The sequence below is a fragment of the Centruroides sculpturatus genome, unplaced genomic scaffold (genome assembly GCF_000671375.1).
Source record: "Centruroides sculpturatus isolate CEXI.00-Female unplaced genomic scaffold, Cexi_2.0 scaffold1658, whole genome shotgun sequence".
NCBI lineage: Eukaryota > Metazoa > Arthropoda > Arachnida > Scorpiones > Buthidae > Centruroides > Centruroides sculpturatus.
Genome location: NW_019385818.1, coordinates 129,122 through 131,660, shown reverse-complemented (window position 1 = coordinate 131,660; position 2,539 = coordinate 129,122). Strand labels below are relative to the sequence as shown.

The 2,539-nt window shown below is 42.2% G+C and overlaps 1 protein-coding gene across 1 annotated transcript; it reads left to right on the top strand.

Moving 5' to 3' along the window:
* The first annotated feature begins 592 nt into the window (after positions 1 to 592).
* LOC111642316 lies at positions 593 to 2,295 on the top strand. The gene has a single exon (XM_023388646.1). The coding sequence runs from the start codon at positions 1,167 to 1,169 to the stop codon at positions 2,076 to 2,078; it is 912 nt and encodes a 303-aa protein (XP_023244414.1). The 5' UTR covers positions 593 to 1,166; the 3' UTR covers positions 2,079 to 2,295.
* Positions 2,296 to 2,539: the final 244 nt, after the last annotated feature.

Sequence of the window (2,539 nt, the reverse complement as noted above, 5' to 3'; positions counted from 1 at the left end):
ATTACAGCTTCAAATTATTAATGAGCTCAATATGAATAGGGGCACAATTATATTCAAATGGGTGAGGGCACACGCTGGCACGTTAGGGAACGAGGCTGCAGACCAAATGGCTAAAGAAGCTGCCTCCAGCACAGCAGCGCCAAGTTTTTATGGTATTCCGCTTGTGGCTACTAAAAGACTTTTTGCCCAAACAGCTGCCATGACTTGGCAACGGGGCTGGGAGGAGGAGTCGACTGGTCGTAACACCTTTAAATTTATTCCTGACATTATTCAAAGACTGAAGTGCAAGCATTTGATGGTTGACTACATCACTAGTCAACTCTTCTCTGGTCATGGCAACTTTAGAAGTTACTTGCACCGTTTTAATCATTGTGACCATCCCTACTGCCATTGCGATCATACGTCCATTCAGGATAACTTCCATTTGATCAACGATTGCAGTGACTTTGAACAACGAAGGCTTAAGCTCATACAGACAGTGCTTCAAGAAGGCGGCAATTGGCCTTGTAAACCGGAGGACCTCATTGTCAACCGGACGATCTTTGAGGAACTCTACTCGTTTATTAAGGAGATCGGGGTCCTTGACCTCAGGAATAGTACCAGCAATTAGCGGTCTTCTAGGGGCTTTTCGGAAGTTCCTCATCTACACAATGCAAGTGGCATTGTCGCGTTTTCTTGTACATGTACGCGTTTTTCTGTTTGTCAAGCCTTTCTGTATGCTTTTGTATTTTGATTACTCATGAATGTTGTCAGTTATTTATTGTCGGGTGCACTATGTATTTTCTGTTTTGTTCATTTTTCTGTATTTATATTGTTTTATTCGTTAATAAAGACCGATGCAAGGCGCCCATGGGACTTTCTCCCTTTCACCCTCTCTCCTATCTCACTTTTCTTTCCCCTTCTCCTTCGACATCTAATCTTCCTCTTTTCTGTCCCCCTTTCACACTCGGGCAATACCAATGAGTAGTCCCGGGTCTTCATCCCCTTTCATATAGGCTGTCTATAGCAAGGAACTAAAGAAGAACGAGTACTCACAACATCCAGCAGACGAACCAAACTTCAATATTTATTGGGACATCAAGGACGACAACAACCTCAAATCCAGATGGAAGATCTACACCGATGGATCTAAAAACAGCAACGGCACTGGAGCTGGTTTCACGGTGATGAACTCCAACAATAGAACCATATATCAGTGCTATCAGAAACTTGCTCCTCATTGCTCAATCTCCCAAGCAGAGATGTGGGCAATTCTCAAGGCACTCCAATACATCAATAGCAATCTGGACATCTATAAAGGGAGCATAACCATTCTCACCGACAGCAAAATGGCGCTACATAGCCTGTACAACAACAACCACCCAACAGTACTGACCAACAAGGTACAGAAAGCAGCCAGAACACTAAGTGAAAAAAGCAAACTTAACTTCGGTTGGGTCCCTGCTCACACTGGCATCGATGGCAATGAGAAGGCGGATAAGTTGGCCAAACTTGGTGCTAACTCCGCTACTCAACCATCATATACAGACCTTCCTCAAAAAAGACTTAAAAATGAACTTACCAGCATTATCAACTCTGCCTGGCAGAGGGAATGGAGGACTGCCGACACAGGCAGGAACTGTTTTTCTTTCATCCCCTCAATCGAGATACGGAACGCTGCCAGACACTTCGTGCCAAATAAGTACATCTCACAAGTTCTCCTCGGCCACGGCAATTTCCCAGCATATCTTTATAGGTTCGGCATCAAAGACTGCAACAAGTGCACTTGCACAGAAAACTCTATCGGTGACGCTATGCACTTTGCATTTACCTGCCCAACTTATGACAACGATCGTGCTGAACTACAACACAGATACCTACGGGATAACTACAGCTGGCCACCAAACCCTGCGACCATCTTCCAAAACAAGGGACTCTGGAATACATTTAAAGACTTTATAATTAAAACTGGAGCCCTTAAAGAACACACTGAGCCAGACAACTCAGAAGAAGAGGCCCCCGATGAACTCCAACGGCCCAACGACTACTACGACTTCAACACCACTGACGAAGACGACACCGAAGATGACTCCGACTAACCCCCAACTCTGTAATTAATATTTCTTCAAGCACATTAATATTGTGCACTGTACATATGTAAAATATTTTTCCATTGTGTAATACCTTTTCAATATTGTAACCTTTTTGAATATGCTAAAGCGACCACATTGTATCGGCATTGTATATATTTTTTTTCCATCATGTATTCTAAATTGTATTTTTCTTTTATTTTAACCACACTGTAAAAATTTATACCTTTTATATGTACTCCCATTTGCATTTTGATCTTATATCTCGCGTACTGCATTGTATTAACTCAATTATGTGTTCCTATCTTGTATTTTATTTTGTATTTTTGTATTTTATTTTTGTATTTGTACTTTGATTATCATTCAATAAATGCCGGTGCAAGACGCCCTCTGGTCCCATGCCTCTTTTTCCAACTCTCCTATCTACCTTTTCACTTCACACTTCGCGTCACAGGCTTTCTTCTTCCTTC